At 38.2% G+C, this 21451-nt stretch overlaps 1 protein-coding gene across 4 annotated transcripts; it reads right to left on the reverse strand.

Moving 5' to 3' along the window:
* Positions 1 to 1426: 1426 nt before the first annotated feature.
* On the reverse strand, positions 1427 to 21021 carry NEIL3 (nei like DNA glycosylase 3). 4 transcript variants are annotated; one of them, XM_061372260.1, is made up of 10 exons: positions 20874 to 21021; positions 18702 to 18817; positions 16693 to 16827; positions 15087 to 15300; positions 13857 to 13931; positions 11183 to 11349; positions 8140 to 8309; positions 4862 to 5264; positions 2826 to 2958; positions 1427 to 2014 (listed from the first exon to the last, which is right to left on the reverse strand). In XM_061372260.1, the coding sequence occupies exons 1-10, from the start codon at positions 20994 to 20996 to the stop codon at positions 1838 to 1840; spliced, it is 1713 nt and encodes a 570-aa protein (XP_061228244.1). In that variant the 5' UTR covers positions 20997 to 21021; the 3' UTR covers positions 1427 to 1837. The 4 variants fall into 4 exon arrangements, with proteins under 4 accessions (XP_061228244.1, XP_061228261.1, XP_061228253.1 ...); XM_061372277.1 differs by having other exon boundaries at positions 18702 to 18758; positions 20874 to 21003; XM_061372269.1 differs by having other exon boundaries at positions 1885 to 2014; positions 2826 to 2953.
* Positions 21022 to 21451: the final 430 nt, after the last annotated feature.

Raw genomic sequence — 21451 nt, forward strand, 5'->3', positions numbered from 1 at the left:
GATGAAGCTTCTGCTATTGTAATAGTTTTTTAATGTAAGTTATTTCTAATGCTTTTAATGTATACAAACTTTGGGAAAAATGACATATTAATTTTACCAATTATTGTATTTTAAACACTTTTCCTTAGTTTAAGCAGGACATACTGTTCATTTCAATGAAGTATTCAGATTTTGCATCTTCAGAGGGTAAATGCAGTTTATACATCACTGCTCCACTGTCCCAGTTAACTTTTATACTGACTATGCACGTTTTTTTAAAAACCATACCACCCGTTATAAAAATGTAAGAATAGAAAAAAGGAAATGATTGCAGTATCTAATAAAAGCAGTTAATCCTTTAAAACTTGTATGTGCTGTATGTAAGTGGATATTCACATCTTGCCTGGCTGTTAAGATAAAAAAAGACAACAGCCCAACTGTTAATTTTTGAAGTGTCAAACTTTGAAAAAGTTACTTAACTTCCAGCTTCAGTGAGATCTTAACATCTGTGGCAGGCAAGTGGTCAAAAATGCCTAATAATTCTGTTTTATTTTTCATGTTTAGCTGAACTATTGAAGATTTATCCCTGTGCAAAACATCCAAAGCATGTGCAATTTAAAAATAATCAAACACTATCACAGTAATCAATTGTACAAATACAAGTGAGGAACTCGTTAGATAGGAGTTTTAAAGGTTTAGGTGTATAAGCACAAGCTAGCAGTGACACCTCATTGTTACAAGAAGCATCATACAAAAAGATGGCAATGGAAAGGCAGTCTTTACCATGTGAATAGCTTGTTTTGTTCTCAGGTGGAGTTCTGTACCCCACTATAAATAATAGGCTTCATGAAAGTTATATATAGTCTTTGTAAAGAGGCCATTGAGCAACATAAGGATTATGGTTTCTACAGTCTAATTAGAAAAGATTTCCTTCACATAAGAAAGTTTTAAAATATTTCAGAGGTATCAAAGGCTACTGAAAAGAGGAAGAAAAAAGCCTCTAAATTTGTGTTGGGTTAGGATAAGAAATTGGTTTCACTTGCACCATGTCATGGAAGATTTAGTTGGACTGAACTTCCACAAGTTTCTCAGGAAAATTAAGTAGTCCTTCCTCTCAAAATAAGTAATAAAAGGCAGTTACCTCTCAGAAATAGCACAATTAATTCTGGAATATTTACAAAGAGGTGTGATTTTATTGTGCATTACAGATGGATTGAGGGAAAAACATTCAGTAGCAACTAGAACAAATTGTTAAGACCTGGATTTAAAATATGTAATTAGGAAAGCTGCAGAGTCATGTTATTAATTTTAGGGCAGTTTTTGTCTTTGTTTTCCGAACCTAAGCAAGGTCACACATTCAACTATGCTAACATTTGAAATGTACAGTCCATTGCTGTTTCATTTTAAGCTCTGAGTAAATAAAGCATGAAGTATTTAAACAAGTGTATTTTCTTTATATTAACTTTTATTATTTTATTATGTTTACACTTATGGAAAAATCTGCCACTTTAAAATACTAATTTAAAGTTATTGATTCTATAAATCACATGTGCTTGAAAGTACACAGTGCTGACAAACTTCAATGACATGTACATGAGAAAAGAAAACAGTTCAATTTTTAATTAGAAATACAACAGTACGTTACAATATACTGCAAGCTAGATGATTATTGCAAAACAGTATGCAGCACACAAGCAGTGTTTAACTTTCACAGGACTACATAAAATAACTCTTTCCAGACCTGAGTTCTTTATGCTGTTGGAGCTCTTTAACTAATGAAGCAGCAAATGGAAAAATGACTAGGCAAGTTGTACGCACTTAAGACATCCCGAGGATCAGCTAACTATTAACACTGACCTCAAGGAGTAAGTTGCAAATCGGGCCCATTTTCTGCCCATTGAAAAAAGCCACACTGTTTGTCCTTCCCAAGAGGGCATACAAAGAAGTTTTTTCCATTATTGGGACCAATCTTCAAGACAGTCTTCATAACAGATCGCTTGCCATGGTTACAAAATGGAAAATCCAAGTCAGCCCACTGCCAAAAGAAACAGGTTTAGGCACAGTTTTGGCATATAACTTGGCTATGAATTCCTTATTTTAAAATTGGCAATAGAAACAGATCTATGGGGGGAGGCCCTAGAGGAAACTCCTCCTAGTAGTTAAAGAAGTTTTGTCTCTTTTGCGATCATTGATTTTAGGTTTTTCTCTCAACTGCAACTGCACACACTAACTGGTTTAACTTTAAATGATGCTAACACACAGTTTTCTTCAAATAAAGGCATGATAGTCATTACTGTCTGGAGTTCATCTGGTGGGAGGTGACTGAGTCAAATTCTTCTCAGTCACATACGTTCAGAGCAAGGAGCAATGGCCACCAGTTGCAGCTAGGAAGGTCAGGTTAGGTACTAGTGCAGCAGTGGAAGCAGTTTCCCAGGCAGATTACAGAATCTTCATCCTTGGAGATTCAAGATTTTGGCTAGCCAGAAACGTGTCTGATTTCCATATCTAGAGTTTGCCATAGTCCTCCTTAAAGCAAGAGGATGATCTGAACAACTTGTACAAGTCCCTTCAAACCAACATTTCTGCTATGCATCTATTTTACATCACTTGGAAGCAGACAAAGAACATTTGGACAAGCAGGGGCCATCTTAGCAGTAAGAGAAGTAACTAAAACTATAAATTTGTAATTGCTATTATGCTTTTAGCTTCAATTCATTGTGCAAAAGTATTTAAAATTACCTCAAACTTTAAATGGATCACATCTGTCCACAAATACAAATCACTGGGGCAAGTAGGCTGCAGAACAATTGCTTATTGGAAAACAGGCCCTGCAGTCTTATACATACCTGAAAATAGTCACACTGAGTTTCCCTCGGTAGAGGACAGGTATAAAACTGCCTGCCCTTGTTTTCTCCCTCCTTTCTCACAACTCTGAGGCTGCAGAGCCGGCTGTGTTTGCTGCAGCGAGGATGGCCTGCACTGAACATACAAATATCACCTGTCAGATTAGCTTGAGGTATGCTGTAATGGTAGGTTACAAAATGACACCTGCATAATGTTAAAGGTATTACAAGCCAAAGAAACCTCTCTTACCATTACAATAGTTCACTCAGTGTTCTTTTGCAGACAATGACAGTCAGAAAACTTACTTCTCTAATGCACTCTATTGCACCTTTAAAGCTGAATGATCGCTAGTAGCGAAGACAAGACTGTGTGCTTTTGTTGCAGATATTACACCAGTTTTCCCCAGCATTAGCCCTTGTTTTGAATAATTTTAAAGTAATATACAAAACAAAATATTGCTACAGCTATTATAGTGCCCAATCCAAATTCTGACATATTCCAAGAGTATCCTGCTGTCAGAGGGGGAAAAGACCAATACAAAGTAGCTACTCCAGGTAGTCCAGAAGACTCCCACTCTTCTTACTAAAATATTACAGTAATGCTCCAAATCATACTCAGACAAGAAGTAATCCACCTGAGGCAGGGTGGAAGGATGATCTTTGAATGGGATAAAGTTTCTTTCTTTCTTCGCCATGATTGAGATAGTCAGAGATTATCTGAACGCAATAAACAAGGCTTTATTTAAAAAGAGTAACATAAAAAATCCAGTTACATGATAGTCTGAAATGTATATTTCCAATGTGTGCATATAGCAGAGAGGCCTGGAGGGTGAGGGGGATAAATAATTTATTCTGGTTAAGTTACCAACTTAGGAATTTCATGTTCTTTTACGTCTGGCAGATTGCAGTCCTGCAGACATCAGTAGTTTTCTTCCAACACCTCACTGAAGCAAAAGAAAAAAAACCCAAGACTGTTTTGGATTTTGTTACAAGTGTTTGGTTTTGGTGTGGATTTTCTTAATTTTTGTTTTGCTTGTTTGCTTAGTTTTTTGTTTGTATTTTTTTAATGTTTAAGCGATGAGTTGCTTTAACTGTTACCATGATTGATACACTCTCGTCTCTTTTTTGCACTCCTCTGTCTTCTCCGTTATCCTGCCCACCTCCTCAGTTCTCTGTAATTGTCTGCTGCAGCAAGGAGAAAGTATATTCACACAGCCTAACCTGGCTAGCCACTGGGATTCTTTTTCAAATCTGGTGCTTCAACAATGCAAGGAATAATTTATGTATTTTAGAACAGACACATCACCAAGAAGTTTGTAGCATACTGTTAATATTTCACACTCACCCTGCACAATGTACCACTAAGTGACATCTATCTTGCAGTCCCATTGCTGTTGTGTATGTCTGCTCGACTTTCTGACAACCCTAATAGTTTCTCACGCTTCTCTTAACAAGGCAATGGATGTGTCTGAATAGGGCTGTGTAAACACAAATTCAGGATGGGTAGAGCATTGAAGTAGTTGCATATAGAATGGGAGGGAATGTTAAGAGAAAATAGTGATGGGAGGTTCATTAAGGTACCTGAATAGTTTCATACCATGGGAAGAATTCTGAGAACTGCTAGTTGACTTTAATTGGAATATATTCATTCAGCTACTTTCCTTTTGTCATCTTTCATGATGATTTCAATGATCTCTCTAAGCAGATAGCAACTATAGTGCTAAGATCAGACAACTCTTTATGTAGAACTTGACCTATTAGAGCTATACTGCCCTATCCCATAGGAATAGCTGAACTATGAACAGCTGTTTAGTTAAGAGCAGTACTGGCCCAGTGACAAAATTGGGACTTTTCTAATGACAGCCTAAGTCATTCAGTGCTTTTGAAATATGTAATTTTAGTTTCCCAAGAATAATGTACTGCTGGCAGAAATCCCAAAACAGTGTCTGAACCCAAAAGCATAGTATTCCAATAATCTTCAGGGATAAAGTTGATCTTTGGAATTATAAAAAGACTTGTTTACATTTTAGGATACATACCTTATTGCTTTATTATATTGGTGAACTGAGGGTATATGATCAGTTTTCTGTTTCTTCTGTACATGTGTGAAAGAGAGAGGTTGCTGACAGGAGGACAAAGCCATAGCAGTTACAGGTGTTGGGCAATGCTTGGCTGTGCTTCCCCATGACTGGTAGACATTGTTTTGTGTGTGTCTACAATTACTTTTTGTAGCAACACACTGAGAGTGTCCATCGGATATTTGGGTATCATTTCTCAAATCCTCTTTGTTACCAAGATCTGTTAAGACAAGAGTTGTAGTTCCAAATGCTGCTTTCCTATTGATCTTTATTTCTGTGCTGGGTTTTCTGAATTCATTACAAGGGTACTTCACTAAGTTTATGTTAAAGGCTGCAGAATCTTCAATATTCTCTGTCTTTGGAACTAAGGGAAAAGAAGTTATTGGTTATAATTCATCTGTATAGTGATACATCCTATTTCTGATCTGTAGTCAGAAGTCATCATACAGAGAGTGAAAGAGTAAATTTACCATACCATCTAGAAAGATGTCAAAACCTGTCACAGATTGGATGTAGTATCAAATTTCTTACAGTAACAAAAGCTCATACACTTTTGGAGTCACATACAGCATGTGTTTCCAGATAACATTACTGTTGTTCAAATAAGACCAGATGTGAATAGTAAAGCTGTTGGAGAGTTAACCATACAAAGTTGAATTTGACCTAATTACAGGTATTAAAATATTTAAATTTTCCAAAATAACCTTTTATAACCCTAGCACTGGAAGATGGCAGGGTATGGTATCTCCCAGGAGCAATACATTACCTAAAGTATTGTTTTACTGTTAACACAAAAAGGAGCAAAAAGGATTAATTTGTTGGGTTTTCTAGTGCTTTCAGGGCTCACATCCTTTCCAAACATTGCACACATCCAAACTTGCTGATCCCTTACTCTAAGAGGCTTTAGAAGCAAGCAGTTTAGACATTTACTTTGCATTTATTTTCTGACGTGAACAGTGCGTTTCTTCACAGAATGAGAGGCCTGTCTAGTGGGCAATAATCATTCCAAAAGAGTGGTCAGAATTTATTAATCCCAGCTCAATAAATAAGGAGTCTGTAGGTTATCTTTCTTGAAAAAAGGGTGAAAAGAAACTTTTACGGGGTCCCTGTGTGCAATCTTTGTAAAGTAGCTGTGAAATCATATTGTTCAAGAATGAAGTCCTTTCTTTTCTACCATCTCCAGCAAGTGTCTCACTCCTACATCTTCCGTCCATACAAGGAAGAGGGAATAAAGCAGAAGAAAAATGTGTAGGTAAGGCGTACACAAGGGCATGCTTTCTCTAAAGGCATTCTCCGTCAGAAACAAATAGGAATCCTTACAGTTTAATTTAAACGCTTCTTAGAAACTGAATTATTTTGGCTCTAAGGCCAGTAGCTAACTTTACATACCAAGTATTCTGTCCTCAAAAATTTAACCTTTAATGCTGACAATAGTTTAGAAACAACGTAAAATACAAAAAAAAATAATAAAGTAAGAAGGCAATGAATCCTAAAGTTTGAGAAGAGAGAGATAAACAAAACTGTTAAAAACAATCTCAAATACCTCTCCTATGATTCAAAAATGATACTTTAAAAAAAAAAAAAAAAAAAGAAATTTCATAACAGTATTCCACCAAGTCTAACATGTGTTCAAATTCCAGGCCTCTCTGCAGCATTGGCACATAGCTACACAGCTGAAACTTAGAAGTGCCAGAGAAGGAACAGGATTTTGTTACAAAGCTTAAAATAAAGCATTTGTACGCATGCCATTATGTATTTTAAGGTCCAGCTGACACTATTAATTCCAGGATAAATGTTAGTTGGTAAATCTGAGTCTGTGGACAGATTAAAACTTTCAGGTTTCTGGCACTGATTTTGCAGAAGAATTATGCAAGATTAGCCTCTGCTGGCAAGAACTGTCATGCAAGTCATGGAGACATACTTTTGTTGATTCCTGGCATAAAGAAATGGACTTCAGCTAGTGTAAGAGAAGAGTTTCACACACTACATTCATAAAATCAATAACTTGAATGAAGTAATAATTTAGAAAAAAAAACCAAAACATTAAAACTTTCAAGAACCCAAATTAGTACCATAAAGTCACTTCTTCAGCAGCCGGGAACTTGGAGGCACTTTGGAAAGTATGGCTCAATTAAAGATCAATATGACATTCAATTCTGATTTCAGCATCTATACTTTCAAGTCATAGTTTAATGGAGTAAACTTTTAACAATAGGTCCTGAAGCCCACATAAAACCACTAATTCTTCTCAGATACAAAATGCCTCTATATTGGTTACAAGTATCTTTTCTTTGAATTTCGTAGCACCAGAGATAGAAAAATTAAGAACTAAATTGTAGTATGCAAATTTCAGCCGCTTACTGAATAATCCACTAAATGTGAAATAAGTTTTTGAGGTAGAAAAGCTTCATTATGGAATTGTTATAGAATTAGCTTTATCCCTGAAAGCCACACACATGCGCACCTCTAGGCTTTGTTTCCTGGAACGCATGTAGCAATTAAATATGTATTTCTACAGAAAGTGCAAAATACAAAGCTCCTCTTCACAGAGAAAACAGGTCTCAGTAGGAAGTGTGTCCATAACCTCACTTATCCCTTCTTAGTATCTGAAACTTCAATAACAGAAATCTGGATTGAAGTCAGCATGTTATTCATTCCATCTTTCTGCCCATTTCTGGGTCTCATTCATAGCTGCTTCTGTCCACCAGATCTAGATAGCAGCATTAAAAGCTCCAGCAAGAGAGAAACAACAAATTTAGGTAAGAAGTCCCAAATCATCGTTACTCTGAACTTGGAGCCAAAAGCCTAGCTCCTGAGAAACCTGACATCCTTTTGGAAAGGGTACCAAAATACGCTGCTTTTGTCCACATGACAGAATGATAATTGCTTTTCTGCCTCTGGGGATTTCTCTGCAATATGCTGCAATCTTCTAATGAATTTAAGTAGAGCTGAGAGAATGGAGTTTTGTCTCACTCTTTGCCCCTGAAAAAAAAAAGTGTCACTGCAGAGGCTTTTCTGTAGAGTCCCACCTGAACACAAAGTGGGAAGACAAGCCTCTTTTAGGCTTTAAGAAAAGAGGTTTTCCATGATTGTCTGTGTAATATTTCCCCAAAATCCAAATTTAGGTTATCTAATTACTTAAATAGATTCACAATAAGACACTTCTACAGTTCTAAAAACTGCATCAAAACCAAATCCTCCCCCTTTTCCAGTATAAATTCCAGACAACCTTTCAATACCTTCAGGCCTTGAAGTCAAACAGGCATCACAGATTTCAGCAGAAGGCTTGTTTATTAGGGTACAGTGCATGCACGTCCATTCCTCTTCAGACTTCCAAGCTACATCTTCATTAGAACATGACCCTCTGCCATATGCCCAGCCAATTAGGCTATTTCTATTTGGCAATTTGCTGTAAAACAAAAGAACGATGTTAGTCTTTTGTGACATTTCTTCTACAAATTGTCTTGTACCACTATGTGCAGGGAGGCACAGGGCTGGAGAACAACTAATACACAGTGTTATGCCTGCCTATCATAGCTTGGACAGCATGCCACGGTTAGAGTTTGATTTTTTTTTTTCTTCTTTACCTCAAGGGCAAATCTTTCCCAATGCTGCCTTACTAAATACAAATATTTAAATCATAAAATCATAGAATGGTTAGGGTTGGAAGAACTGTTTCAGTACATTTCTCCCAGCCCTTGTATAAAATACTTATGAACAAATGCGTTATTGGACAAAGAACCGTTCAGAAGCTAAACTACAGAAAGTCACACAACCTAACAAACAAATTGTTTTGCCCTCATTTAAATGGTGTCCATTAGACCACTTTGTTATTGTAACAGCCAACAGAACTTAAAACCTTAAAAGTTAGAAAGTCTAGAAAGTCTTTCTTGTGTATCACCATTTGCTAGAAAACCTTTCAACATGCAGGTTTCTGCTCAGAATAAAGTATTTTCTTTTTTGTTGTCGGTGGTGGTGGTTTTGTGGAGTTTTTAGTCCTGATCAGAAAGAGGTCGGGAATGTCCTAGCTGTGACTGGTAAGCCAAATCTGTACTTCAGACACTCCTACAGATTTAATTTTATTAATTTCCCTGTTAATTATAATACATCCTATGGCGATACACTGATATACAATCATAGTTACTATTTTACAGTCGCTCCATTTTGTCATAGTATCCAAATATCGTTAGCACAGTAAATTTAACTTGAACTTACCAGTTAAGGAAGATATACGTAAGCTTTTAAATACTATGGTTGATAAGTTTTTATGGAATTATGCATTTTGGGGGGGCTTTTTTCTAATTCTAAGAATTTAAGCACTTAATAATGCAAATGCCGTACTTTGGAACTGTTGTGATACAACTTAGACCCTTAACAGCCTACATTTTCTAAGATAATGGGAGGGATATCCACTATTTACTACGTATCTTGCATAACAGGAAAACTAAAGAGGGTAATGAGAACTGCTGACATACCGGAGATGCTATGCTGTCAAGAGGTAAGGCAGACATTACAGTATCATTCACCAAAATACTGTGGCTAGATAACAAAACAGCTGAACTGGAAGTGTGAAAAATGGGTATTTTTACATTATTAGATCAGATGTTATATTCAGCTACCAAAAACGTATTACTATACTGAATATGTTCAGCATGTCATCCTCCCAGTGTGACCAGTGTCATTCTGCCACCCTTCTCCCCATTTTGGAACATGAAATATGGGGTGTGTGATGTTTTTAAGAGTCAAGGTACATTTGGATTTGATGAGGTATAAGCTTATAATGAGCATTTTCTTCATTTTTTTTCAGTTGAGAAAAATTACAAGCTACTTGATTTTATCCAAGAACCATTGGGTTAAATTCTACACTATATGATCTGTAGCAAGTCAGTTTGATCACACAGGTTCCTTTCAGCCTTCAAACATGAAAAAGCTTGAAATGGCAGATAAACCAGTGGAGCTACACGTACTTTTATTTGGTAACAGTTACTGCATAAGAGAAGATAGAGCAGTACATAGAACACAAAGCACTTACCATTAGGATGAGAACAGCACAAGAAACAACCTTTTCACTTTATAGCTACCATTGTTAAGTTTCTCAATGAAGTACACCACTGTTTAATTATTTGTTAAACAAAACCCAAAAGAAACACTACTACCACAAACAACAAAAACCCAAACTACTTCTTGTTCTAGAACAGAGAAAGAGATCTTTTTTTAACACATCATTTTCTAGTTATTTGATTCAACAGAACACTGCTGTCTTCCCACCCTTCTGCAAAACATTGTTCATTGGGGCTATCAGCATGTGAAATATTTATCTCCCATGCTGGCATTTTCTACAATTGATCTATACTCAAAGGTGATTTTTAAGCTTTAACCAAAATTCCTTCAGCCATCTGAATCTTCAAAGTAGGCTGGAGGTGGCAGAGGGATTTGTGTGTTCTGTAAATCTTATCTAATATATATACACACAGACACACACAGCTTGCAAAGCAAAGCAATGGCTTTTATTAGATTGACAAAGCTCAGTGTAAAAAGGCAAGATTCTGAAACCTCAGATGAAAATTTTCAAGAATAACTTGGGTATAAGAGTCCCAATAAGGTGCTTTTGGAACTTTTACCTTCTGACCCTTTATGATATCAAATATATTTTGTGCACTCCTAAAATAAATGAAGGAAATCTGCTGCTAGTACAACTTATGTGGAACTGAAAGTGTCCCTGTAGTAAAAAGCTTTCCAAATACAATAAAGACGAAAAAAAACCACCCAAAAAGTCCTAAGCCCTACAATATTTGCTGCACTCTGAATTTACTAAAGTTTTAGTTATCCTCGTCCAGAACAAAATTCCACAGATGCACAGCTATCTAGATATTCGAGGACTGAAGAGGCTATCCTATGAAAATAGAGACAAAAAATATCCCACCTTATGCCATTCAACTCAGTTGTGCATAAGCATCCAAGCTTATTATATTGATAACACCAAGAAAATGGGCAGTTTTTCCAGCAGCAATGAGTAATTCTGAGTACTCTGAATTGTTTTTTTATTCTTATATTCAAATAATAACCATTTAATAACAGATGTGCCCTTTGAAAGGAAAAGTATTAAAGAATCGAAGCTTTTAACCATTTCTAAATGACAATGGGCAAAACATTTTTCTTTCGTAAAGTCAAGGAAATCAGAAATAAAATACACAAGGACCTATTCTAGTTGAGAAGTGATAAACACACTTGGAGGTGCTTAAGCATTTGGTGCTTAAAAGTACTACAAAGTTACCATCATACCTTAGATTGACAAGCTGAGGATCTGCGTTTTGACATCCAGAGCAGAAGCAAGTCATCCTGTTATACTCTCCTAAACGACACACAGTGATCTTACCATTGCACTGAGCACAGGCTGGGCGCTTGTATACTTTGTAGTGTTTGTAGAGTGGAGACCCTGTTTTGCGGCACTAAAACAGAACATGTTTAAAACCCAAGTTAGAGGTCAAATATAAATTTGATGTCAGTCCTTCTACAGTTCAACTGAAGCTAAACTAAAAAAAAAAAAAACAACAAAACCAACCCAGAAACAAGTAAACTGACAGCTTAATGACTACGTAAAGATATTTAAGGCATATTCACAATGGCTATCATATTCTTTTACGAAGAGTTTACTTTAAATCAGGTATAAAACTGACTGGAATTCTCCACATAATGGATTAAAAGACAGAACACAAAAAAAACCCCACAGAATAGAAAACAAATACACGCTAGGGACTCCCTGTCTTCAGCTGGACCAGCTAGCTTGATTTAGCAGAAGGCATCTTTGACCTGGCACCTGCAGGAGCGTTCTTAAGGAGCTGATAAGCTCTAGCCAATGCAGCATAAAAAACAAAATTAAACCAAACATAAGCCACAAAACTAACACCACCTTCCCTTGTTTGAAAAAGAGCCAAAACCACACCACAGAGCCAGCTCAAACCTGATGTGACAATCTGGGTTGAACAGCCTTCCCAAAACCTAAAGAACTGCACAATGCAGGAATACTGCATTTCTGCAGTATTTCTGCAGGAGTTGGGTAGCACCCAGTAAAGTTGCTCAGCTTCAGCCTTAGCCCTGGCCATACCAGACAAGTTAGCTCATAAGAAGCCACTTGGCACTATAGAAAGCTCCCCAGATCCTGGAAGAAAATTATATTGAATTCTGTACAGTACAAGCCCAAAGGGCACAGTGACCTAGACAGCCTCCAGAGGGCTGACAAGCAGGTACACTTCATGACAAAACTCACATGGCATCAGCATAAACATACCTCAGCTCAAACTGGCAGAAAAACAATAAAAACAAAACCAAACAAGAAAAGCCCACTTGAGCTACAGTCAACTCTGCAGAGCCACACCAGTTTCTGCACTACACCTGAAGTTCAAACGATACTACAGCTGGCCCAGCAATACCAGCCCAGCTCTGGCAGGGCTCAATGACTCTAGCTCCATGATGCACAATGACCCCTGAGTTCTCCCCAGATACAGGAGTCTTTGAGCACAGCATATTTGCTTCTGCTGTGCTCTTGAGTAAGCCTCACTGAATGAGAAAGCCTTCACCGGTACAACCTAGTAATTCAACTAGAAGGAATTACTAACATATATTTACATTAATATTCACAAGCCATTTGCTTTCTCAAGGTTTACAGTTAGTTTCTTATTAGTAGTTTTCTCCCATCCAGTTATTTAAAAACCAAACAAAAGCAACAGCTTTTTACATAAACAAGATTCCTCAGCTCTGTAAGGTGTTACTACAAACAATATAGTAGGATTATACATTCTGTAATAGTCTATAAAAAATGATCAAGCACTACCCCTTGTATTAACCTATTTTCAATGGGTCTATCTTAAGAAGACTTGATGTAGGGGTGATGACTATCTATCCTTTAAAAGCACTTGACTGGTGAATACTTGCTAAATATAGATTATAAAAGTTTTGAAAATGGCTAATCTGAGCTATGGAAAGTTTAATGTGTTTGTTTACTGTCAGTCTAAAAGACTGTTGACACATTTAAATTTCCTAGTACTATAGTTGTTGCAGAATGCTATCTCTTCACTGTCAGACTTCAGTGAAGCCTGGAGAACAAAAAGATGTGCCTAGCCAACAGACTAAACTACTCTTCAGTAGGTTGAGGGAAAGCAGACGTTTAAGCAGACTATTAAACAAGTTATGTGTTTAGCCTTTATGATTGAAAGATGGTATTAAGGAAGTCAGGTGCCCTCCTTCTAGCCTATCAAAAGAAAGAATTTTTAGCAGCACTAGCTCTTTGCCTTTCATAAGTACCAAGATAAATAGATACAAATTTCATTGCTCCTTTTCATTTTTCTGCATGCAGCTTAAAGAAGAAAAATATACAAGAATTCTGTCAAATTCTCCCTCCTATTTTGGAAAGTAAAGAGCAACCAGGATGGAAGAAATTAAATCCTACTGAAGTTGTGGCAGTAGGGAGAAGCTGGAATTTATTTTACTTTAGCAATCAGAAACATTGCTTCAGTTAAGAAAAAAAAAAAAGTTGTTGAAAGTTACAATCTGTTCACTCAAATAAATATACTTGCTATTGCAAGTGGCAAACTCTAGTTCCCGGTTTGAAGAGTGACCTTTATGTTCTCTTACTTGTGTTTGCTTAACCTACAGCAAGTCTGACATGTTGAGAGCTGCATTACAGCACATGCACAGTGAAACTGAACTGGCCCTTAGGCGGAATCTGTCAAACTGTTCTGTTGCAACTGGGCCAAGCTATGCACATTCTTACAGCCTAGATTCCCTTACCTTTCCATCATTTGACAATTCACAATTAATAAAGAACACACAAACTAACATTCCTATTTATGGGAACACTTGTCCTGTTGCATTTTATGACTATTTTCACTAGTTGACCACATACAGCTAACATGCTGGAGTCAAGTTTTGGAGGTCCCTCAGAAACATGTGCCAATACCTTATAAAAAAACAGGGTAAAATCACGTGTCATTTTCACCAAATGATGTATATGCTCATCTGTCAATTGGCAAACCTGTAAGTAAGACAAAAATGATTTTTACAATATTAGAATGCCAAGGGACAACAGCAGAAAGACCTGTAATGCGGGGGTACCTCAAACACCTTCAGCTTATGTGGAACAACTGCATTGCCTCCTGTTATGGTAATTCTTTGACTTCACATTGATATATAACATCTCAGTAAAAAAGTATTTTTTGACATTCTATACTATACAAACTACTCATTATGTAAATACCAAGCAACGTACTTTAGCTCACGCTTTGTGACACAAAAGTTAAATAAGTTTCAGTTGTCTTTGTCTATAATGACCTAAGAGTATCCGATCACAAGAATCATGTGAAATTAACTCTTAGTTGCCTCTTAATTTACTCGTGGATTATGCTACAAGCTGTCTATCATAAGAAGCTCTTTACTGCAAAAAATCTTCAGGAAAAATACTTGAGCCAAAGGCATCACAATTAGATATATCAACCCGGTTTTTGTTAAGGAATCACATTTTCCTTTCCTTTGTTCCCATTGCAGACACAATTAAAATCCTGACTGAGCCTATGAAAAGCTTTCAAAATATTATGTATATAAAGCCTTCCAGTTACTATCTTCACCAGCTTTTCTTTATGTACTATGTAATGTCAATCCATTTTGTAAACACTGGGCTTCTTTTCAACCAAACTTTGGAGATCGATGTTTGAGGATCTTAATCAAGAAAGAATGTTAAACAGTGGTAGAAAAGTAAATTATGCCAGCTAGCAAGACAGGAAGTGGAAGAAACAGCAGCAAAACCAATCAACTCTACCACATAAACTGTTCTGCCTAGCAGCTGAACAAAGAAAACCAAGACACTTTTCACTTTATTTATAGGCTGACAATTTAATGATGGCAAAACAGGATGCCAGACAAAGTCAGGATTTTAAGGTTAAATTAATTCCCTGCTAAGGAGCCCCACAAAATATGCCCACTCTGTGAAGCATGAGTAGCAGCAACAGTTTCCAAGGAACGCCACTGCAAATGTCTCCAGTTATAATGATAAAATGTTAATTTAATGTCTTAGAATAACTTGAGAAATGACAGATCATAAAACCAAGGTAAGAATATGACAAAATGTTACATAAATATGTACATTCTTAATACTTTGGTGTCATTAAAACCAATTCTGTGACATTTCACCCACCTTAACAGCTGGATGAAGACCACTGTCAAACAGTGCTTCATTTTTTATTATATTTCCCACTCCAGGTAATACTGCTTGATCCAGTAACACATCACACAACATGAGGGTTTTGTGCCGCTTAATCTCACTTTCTGCTCTTAGGAAACTAAATTTTGGAGAACAGACATCTAAGCTTTCCATCATTCTCACTTTCCGCTCACTCTCAGCTGCATTTCTGGAAGAGAATCATAGAATCATAGAATGATTTGGGTTGGAAAGGACCTTGAGATCATCTAGTTCCAGCCCCCTGCCGTAGTCACACCAGACCATGTCACCCAAGGCTCTGTCCCACCTGGCCTTGAACACCGCCAGGGATGGAGCATTCACCACTTCTTTGGGCAGCCTCTGCCAGTGCCTCACCATCAGTAAAGAACTTCTTGCTTACATGTAACCTGACCTTCCCCTGTTTCAGTTTTAACTCGCTACCCCTTGTCCTATCACTACAGTCCCTAATGAAGAGTCCCTCTTTGCCATCTTTATAGGCCCCCTTCAGATACTGAAAGGATGCTCTGAGGTCTCCACACAGCTTCTCTTCTCCAGGCTGAACAGCAATACATTAAGATTTATTTTTATTACAATTATATGCTAACATAGCAGTATGATTTTAAAAACAACACATGAAAGTATAATAGAACATTATATGCAGATAACAGAAATCTTGCAAATACCAGTGACAGGAAGAGGCACAGAAATTACATTAACCACCCCTCCCAGAAACAGGTAAGTGATGCATGCAAGGAACATGCATCTGATCCAACATACAAGAAAACACCCTCATTTTGTTCATGTTAGTTTGAAAAATAATTGCCAGATCCTTTTTTTAAAACTACTACCAACATGGAAAGACTATGCATTTGGACCATCAAATATAACTAACTGTATGTTTAAATGGTCCAATATTTACTAGAAGACAATAAAAGGTAATAGTTTCATAAACCTTAACTCCATCGGGTTACATAGTCACTTGAAAATAGTACAGTACAAGAAGTCTCAGGCTTACATAAGCTTTTCTTTTGTAATATTAAATATGCATATATATGATACTTGAATTTACATGCTCCTTTTCGCCAAAGAGCCTCAAATGCTTTAAAATCAAACTTGCTATTATTTTTATTAGCAGTGAGCAGTACCAATGCTGATGGTCAAAAACATGTACTTAATGTAAATTAGAACAATTATATCAATTTGCTTCCAAAAAGAAAGCAAACATAAACACACACCCTTGGGAGCATAAAATCTGAAACAAGTAATCATCAAAGGTCCTTATTCTTGTTCAGGAATTGAGACTTGCATGGAAATTAAAGGAGCAATGGGGGCTCAGCATTCAGATCCAAGAACAGACTTATGCGCAGTCTTGATGCTATTGCATAGAAATACTTTAATTGTATGTAAATTCTGATGCAAAAGTAGCAAAATTAAATTACCATACCCATATTTAGAAACCTTTGTTTCTTTGTTTCGATGATGGTATCTGAGCACTAAATTTGTGTGTGATTTTTCTCTGTTCTTAAAAGAATGTCATACAAATAAACCAAGCAGTGTCTAATTTGGTTAGTTTCTGCTTTACCTATACTCTACTGTCACCTCGAAAAAACAAACAGTATCTTCTGTAAGCTGTATCTCCAAAACTGGTAGTGCTGCGTTTCTGCCTTTGCTTCCACTGGGATTAATGCACATGGAACCGTTCATACCGAAGTGAATCCTTGGAGAGAAAAGAGTGTTCTTACAGGTATTTTATCTTCACAATGTTTCCAAGCATCACACGAGGGTATGTTTGAACTTATAAACTGTTCTTACCTAACCAAGTCAGTATGTATGTACATTAATTCTAGCCATTGAGAGTAACATGGCAACAAACTATTTGCTTACATAATGCTTGATTCCCAGAGAAAAATCTCCCCAAGTCAAAACTACTCCAAAACATAGCAGTTTTCCAGTGGTCTTCAAAATTCACTAAACAAAAGCCAAAACTGATCATTAAGTAACATGCTTTTCTGGTGTATCACACTTAGATTTTTTTTCCACTTGACATGCTGGTCTTTCCAACACAGGTTCCTAAGTCTCCAGAGAGGCTGAAGAAAATTAGGCTACTTTACCAGAAAATTTTCTGTTAAATCAGGCAGAAGCTACCTGGTATGAAAGGAAAGATTTCAGTCCCTGTATTGCCAACACTTTTATCATATCAAATCTACTTCCAATAACACCATAAACAAAGTAATTATCATCTGCCATATGTTGTTTTCCGCTTTTCTTTGCCTACAACCAAGGCAAAACCTGCAGGTCAATTAAAAATTAATATAAGAAAGAAACTGAAAAACGCCCAGAGGGCAAAGGACTGGAACAGACTCTTTCAAGCATTCTTTCTACTGGTCACTAATGCTTTAAAAGGGCTTACATTTTACGATATATCCTACTAGGAGCTAGTATATGTGAACAAAGGACAAGTTTGACTATGTTCTCATGCATTTTATTTATTACAGATTCACCTGTTACACTCAAGCCATAAAAAAAACTGTAAGAGAGATTGTCTTACTTGTATACATAGTGTATCAGAAAATAAGGATTATTTTGTAGCAACAAAAAGGTGTAACAGATTTAGAAAGATTAGAATTATGTTGCAAGTAGAAGGGCAAAAGAAAATCCTTAAATGGAAGTCTTAGCTATTAAATATGAGTCTTACTTATGTATTCTGTACTAATTACCATAAGGAATGAGAAGGGATTTTTTTTCACAATCTACTATACTGTGCATTTGTTTAGATTTATGTTTAGTTGACTTTGCATTACAGAAGCATATTGAAATAGAAAAAGGTAATCTAGATGATTCCAAGTACAACCCTGGTGGCTAGTACAACATGTCCAAGGGCTTAAAGCATAGAACAAAATCCTAAACATGTCAACAAACTCGTTATAAGCTCTGCAAAGTATAAGCAAACAATGATTTGGCAGTTTTTACCATTTGTCTAGGAGACAGCTTCACAAAAAAAGTCAAGGCACACTTATGTTACCAAAACCATTCATCTGCCAAATTTCAAACAGTTCCAAACCAAGGAAATGTTAATATTGTTGAAAGAAAGCAAGCAAGAAAGCAAGCATAAATGTATACATACTGAATACTAAGTTGGTTTTGTTTTTTCTATTTCCACATTAGTTTATTAATGATTCAGTTGCTCTGATAAATGTTGAGTACAGAATTTAAGCCTAAATTTCTTAAGGAAAGTTTAAAAGACTTGCAAGTAGAGTTTGTAGCGGAAGACATTAACTAACTGTTACTTCATGCACTTCTCTGAGTTTTGCCCTTAGAAAATGCAATTTCCTGCTTGAAACAAAGCATTTTGGGGATTAACTGTCCTTTTCAGACACTGTTACATGGCATTTTAGGCTAAGAATAAAGTAGAAGATTATCCGAAAATGTAAGTGGCTATATCCATTATTTCCAGCATTACAAGAGAGAAGATTGCAGGTAAGTTTCTTGATAACACTAATTTTCAAATCTGAAAGTGACTTTAGCAAGAAAAAGATGACCCATGAACACATACAGTCTGAATACATAGGAAGTTTTTTTCTCTCCTCTTACCTCAAAGCTTTCTGATCAAAATACATAAAAAGTTCCTTTCCCAATGTCTCCACACCCCTGTAAACATGTCCAATGAGGAAATCATGACCAGAGGTTCCCTCCTTGCTTGCAGCAGTCTAAAAATGAATACACACAGAGATTAAAACAGAATTTATACTGCTTTGATTCTAGCATTAGTACACATTCACCAAATAGCTGATTTTTCCACCTTGAACAACATTAGACCTTTTCTCCTCAAGCAGCTCTACCAAAACCCGTGAGACTGTTAACCCAGGAAAGAGTCACTATTGTTCATACTATCCCAACTCAGCTCCTTCTCTTCTAAATTGCAACAATACATCTTTTTATCAGTGAATTTTATGCCTTCTCCTTCAAGTAATGAATTAACAAGAAGACTTTAAGGCTGATGCAAATTAAAAAGGTACAGTTCAAACACTAGTTGTATCAGTTCTGCCATTTGCAGGCCTACATCTTCCAAATGCCTCCTGCTGGAGTTTCTACCCATGCTAATATGCTTTTAGTGTTTCACATGGCGCAATACATATTACAGAAAAGCTACCGCTGAGCTGACAGAGATAGTTCTCTCTTCCTACTAAAGTCTAACCTCAGATGATGATGAACAAGAGGTGGGATGCTACAAGAAGACAAGAAAAAGATAATTGTGAGATGGAAACAATGATCTTTTCTTGCTTAGCACATGAAACTCCACTGAAACCATAAGAAGGGACCACTATTGATTATCTTGTCCAAGCACTGGGGGCTCAAAGCAGGACTTTCTTACGTCAGGCAGTCTTGGGTCAACTTCAGAGTGGCTCTAGGAATAGACACTCAAATGGGCCCTGTTCCCAAGACTTGATTATTGTATTAGGAAATTTTTCCACCACAACTTAATCAGAAATTCTCCTATTGTCACTTGCATCTGCTGTCTCTAACCCTACCTGCACCTCTGACAAGAGTCTGGTCCTGTCTCCTCTGAATCCTCCTTGTAGGTAGCTGAAGAGAGCAGTAAAACCCAGTTCTATCAGCTTCTTGACCACTATGTGCTTCAGCCAGCTGATCATACCAGGGGCCTCACTCTAACATGTTACTTTTTTCTAGTGGGGAGTTGGACTGTACTCCAAAGGCACTGTAATCCAAATGCAGCCTTGCAAGCGCTGAGCAAAGGTAAGAATCACTGTCCTCAGTCTGCTGGCTACATCCTCATTAGCACAGCCCAGTACAGGGGTGGCTGTCTTCCTTGGAGGGGCAAGTCTCAGCTGGTCTGAGCCTCTTTTATACGTGGAGCTGTTTTCCATCTGATCAGCAGCCAGGCCTGTGCCACTGCATGACATATTCTGTTCCAAGTGCAAGACTCTGCAGGTCCTGCAAATGCTGAGCCTGTAAAGGTGCCCATGACAAAGAGAACCTTGAGGGCCCCAGAAGGTCTGTTCAGCCCCTGCTGAAACCTGCAGGCAGTATCTTCACTGTCATGGGATCCCTAAGTGCTAGGCAGACAGGTGTACCAACATTACGCCCTGTGTGCACTGAGAGAAGGTGCCACATTTAAAGTTGGTCTAACTAAAATTATTTTATAAAATAGTCATAGAAGTAAACCCTCCCTCTCTGCAGCCCAACATGTACCTTCTCCACCTCATGACATTCAGACTTGTGAAGACTTGTGAGAAAAATTAAAATTAGTAACTGCTACTATAAATTTCCTTCTATTGTAGGCTTCCTGACACTAAATGACATTTAAAATCTATCCTAAGCGAATAAGAGTAATTCTAAAACCTTTTCCTCGCTATTTCCAAAAGCCCCCGTGTTTGTACAGCTTAGTCACCCCCTTACACAACTGACCTTTTTTGTTATGATGATGATAATATTTAATAATTTAAAAGACCAATAAAGACGGTACCCACGGACGAGCCCCCAGCGCAGGGTACCCGGGGAGCAGGAGCCCTGCCGCTGCCGGAGAGCAAGAGGGGCAGTCATGGCGGCCGCAACAGCCATCCTGCTCCGGCCCCGCGTTCTCACCCCCCACCCACTGCCGGCTCCCAGACTCGAGTCCTCTCCCACAAACCCGGCAGCGTTCACCGCCGCGCACACCCGGGGACTCAAGCTCTGCGACCCCGGCCCGGCTTGGCGCTGCCCCTGAGGGGAGGCGCCTCTCCTTCACCGTGCTCGGTCCCTCACCGCGCCACCTGCTCCAGCCGCGGCTACCAGAGCGCTGCCCCGCACGCTCCGCACCGCCTGGCCCCGCCGCACCCGGGCCCGTAACTTCTCGCCATAGAGCGCGCAGCCCGGACCCTCCACCATGGCCGCAGGATACCGCCAGGCCCAGCCCGCCTCTTCTCTTCAAATCTGCCGCTCGCTTGGGGGCGGTGCTGCCTCGCCGGGCCCGCCCCCGCCGGGTGGGCGCTGGCCCGTACAGCGGGGAAGGTGGGAACGCTTACGGTCCCTGGGGAGTTCAGGCCCAGACTGACAGAAGGAAACCCCGCCCCGACGGGCTCCGCGGGCAGGCGGGCCGCGGCCGCGGCTGCTGGCTAGGTGAGAGTGGCGCGGTGTGGGTGGGTATGGCTGCCGTCGTCGGACCGAAGAGGTCCGTGAGGCAAGCGTGGCCTAACCCACCGCATAGTTCTTTTCCAGTGTCGCCCAACTGGGGTTTTAAGCTTAGAGGGCCCTTTGTGTGCACGGGAACGCCAATCAAAGAGCATTGTTCTGTGAGACACTTAAGGGAAGGCACGGTATCTTCATTTTGTTCTTAAGTGTGA

Source organism: Neopsephotus bourkii, unplaced genomic scaffold (assembly GCF_033783945.1).
Source record: "Neopsephotus bourkii isolate Nb327-2 ecotype Australia unplaced genomic scaffold, CSIRO-AGI_Nbou_v1 NB_168, whole genome shotgun sequence".
NCBI classification, from domain to species: Eukaryota; Metazoa; Chordata; class Aves; order Psittaciformes; family Psittacidae; genus Neopsephotus; species Neopsephotus bourkii.

Excerpts from the sequence above, each read along its gene's own strand:
- NEIL3 (XM_061372260.1), bottom strand. The coding sequence starts at position 20,996 with ATGGTGGAGGGTCCGGGCTGCGCGCTCTATGGCGAGAAGTTACGGGCC. Across the intron at positions 11,350-13,856 it reads TTACCCTGTTTTTTTATAAG|TGCCGCAAAACAGGGTCTCC; the intron begins GTATTGGCACAT and ends GTTCTGTTTTAG. Across the intron at positions 5,265-8,139 it reads TTTGACTTCAAGGCCTGAAG|TTCCAAAGACAGAGAATATT; the intron begins GTATTGAAAGGT and ends CTTTTCCCTTAG.